Here is a 1,862-nt window from a genome sequence, read left to right as displayed (position 1 = left end):
TGGACCACTCCGGATCCGGACTCCACGCTCTGACACTCACTGGAGTCGGGCATGATGCGCAGGTCGCCCTCCTTGTAGTCGTCCAGCAGCTGGTACATGTACAGAACCGGGTCCTTCTCGTAGGTGATGTAGAACCAGGTGGTCATGATGGGGGCGCGGGCCAGAACCATCCCCCTCCACTCCTCCTTCGGCCCGTCCTCCGTCTCAAACATGTGCTCCACTGCCTTCCCGATCATCGTCTCCGCCAGCAGCGAGTCGCTCACCCGGGCCTGAGCTGGACCAATCAGACAGAGCGGCAGGTCAGAGCGGTACCAACCAAGGCTAATCCCGTCTTCACTGCAAGGGTCTGGATCACAAATCCAAACCAGAATCGCTCTGGATTTCTAGGGCTTCCAGATCTACGGTTCACCTCGACTCCAAAGTCCAGAAAAGTGGAAAAAAACAGAAGCTGTGAGACGCTCATAAAAACAAGATGGCGGTTCCTGGGTGGGATGACATCATATTAATTTTTACATAAGCTGGGTGTAAGAATTAGGCATATTTTTAGGGGTCTCCAGTCTCTGGCAGTGTTTATGTTGGGGGTCAATGTTTGGTCATCCTTAAGCAGAGTCAGTGGACACAGAAATAAAGCTGGCAGGGCCATACGAGAATAAGAAAAGTCTCTGTCCATATGTGATTATGTGGTTCACATAACTTTCTCTTTTAACTCTTTATTTTTATTTTATTTTTCATCTTAACAGGATCCTGTTGTTATATTTTATAACTAAGTTTCAGTTTGACAAGGTGAGAAAACCAAAATGTTAAAGTTTAGCCCTTCATGTTATGGAATGAGCAGAACATGAAGGATCGCCTGATTGGTCAGAACAATAATTAACTGATAACTTGCATCACCAGTCCAGACAGTCGTCAGAGGTCAGAGGTCAGACAAGGCCCAGATGGATGCATGTGGGCCGCGTTTAACAATAATGAACAGGTAGAAACCATCTGGACTCATCTGGACCCGGTAGAACCCATCTGGACCTGGTGGCGGTGCGGTTCCTCACCCACTCTGTCGGGCAGAACCTCCAGGCCGACCACGCGCTCGTCGGCGTACAGCTCCAGGCCGTAGACGCAGTCGAAGCCGTCGTACTTGATCAGGTAGAGAGACGGGTTGACCGGAACCTGGTCCAGAACCGTCCCCTTCCACTGGGACGATTTACCTGGAGGGAAACCGGACATGTCAACACCGAGCGACCCAGAGGTCCAGAGGTCAAGAGGTCGCCTACTTACTGCCCTCCTTCCAGATGTGCTGGATCCGGCAGCCCACAATGTTCCTCCTGGGCGGAACCAACGTCTTACTGGGTCCGACGCTGGTCCTCTGCTTCCTACCGGGACGCGGACAAAAACCCGAGATTACAGATCTGAACGGATTTAGATTAAAGCTGAGATTACATAATCTGGCTTCAATAAAATCACTTCTGGACGTACTTGTGTGGATTCTTCTTCTTCATCATGTTTGCAGAGACGCCTGAATGTCCTGAAACAGAAACATGAGTCTGAGTAAGACTGAACGGGGCGCTGCCTCAGCCCGAAGGGAGGCGCTGCCTCAGCCCGAAGGGGGGGCGCTGCCTCAGCCCGAAGGGGGGGCGCTGCCTCAGCCCGAAGGGAGGCGCTGCCTCAGCCCGAAGGGAGGCGCTGCCTCAGCCCGAAGGGGGGGCGCTGCCTCAGCCTAGATGGGGGCACTGCCTCAGCCCAGATGGGGGCACTGCCTCAGCCCAGATGGGGGCACTGCCTCAGCCCAGATGGGGGCACTGCCTCAGCCTAGAGAGGGGCACTGCCTCAGCCTAGAGAGGGGCACTGCCTCAGCCAAAAGGGGGGGCACT

General features: G+C 53.9%; 1 protein-coding gene across 1 annotated transcript in view; it reads right to left on the bottom strand.

Annotated features, from left to right (window-relative positions):
• The window catches only part of LOC106935336 (spindlin-Z-like), a 17,649-nt gene that overhangs the window by 8,359 nt on the left and 7,428 nt on the right, over positions 1 to 1,862 (bottom strand). The window contains exons 3-6 of the mRNA XM_015015767.1: positions 1,468 to 1,516; positions 1,270 to 1,364; positions 1,044 to 1,199; positions 41 to 274 (exon numbers count right to left, since the gene is read on the bottom strand). Coding sequence (XP_014871253.1) covers positions 41 to 274; positions 1,044 to 1,199; positions 1,270 to 1,364; positions 1,468 to 1,516 — 534 coding nt within the window. The remainder of the gene's footprint in view (positions 1 to 40; positions 275 to 1,043; positions 1,200 to 1,269; positions 1,365 to 1,467; positions 1,517 to 1,862) is intronic.

This window comes from Poecilia latipinna, unplaced genomic scaffold (assembly GCF_001443285.1).
Source record: "Poecilia latipinna isolate Pla-1442-1.1 unplaced genomic scaffold, P_latipinna-1.0 Scaffold1950, whole genome shotgun sequence".
Taxonomy (NCBI): Eukaryota; Metazoa; Chordata; class Actinopteri; order Cyprinodontiformes; family Poeciliidae; genus Poecilia; species Poecilia latipinna.
The sequence above is the reverse complement of the archived record's forward strand: the minus strand, read 5'-3'. Positions and strand labels throughout refer to the sequence as shown.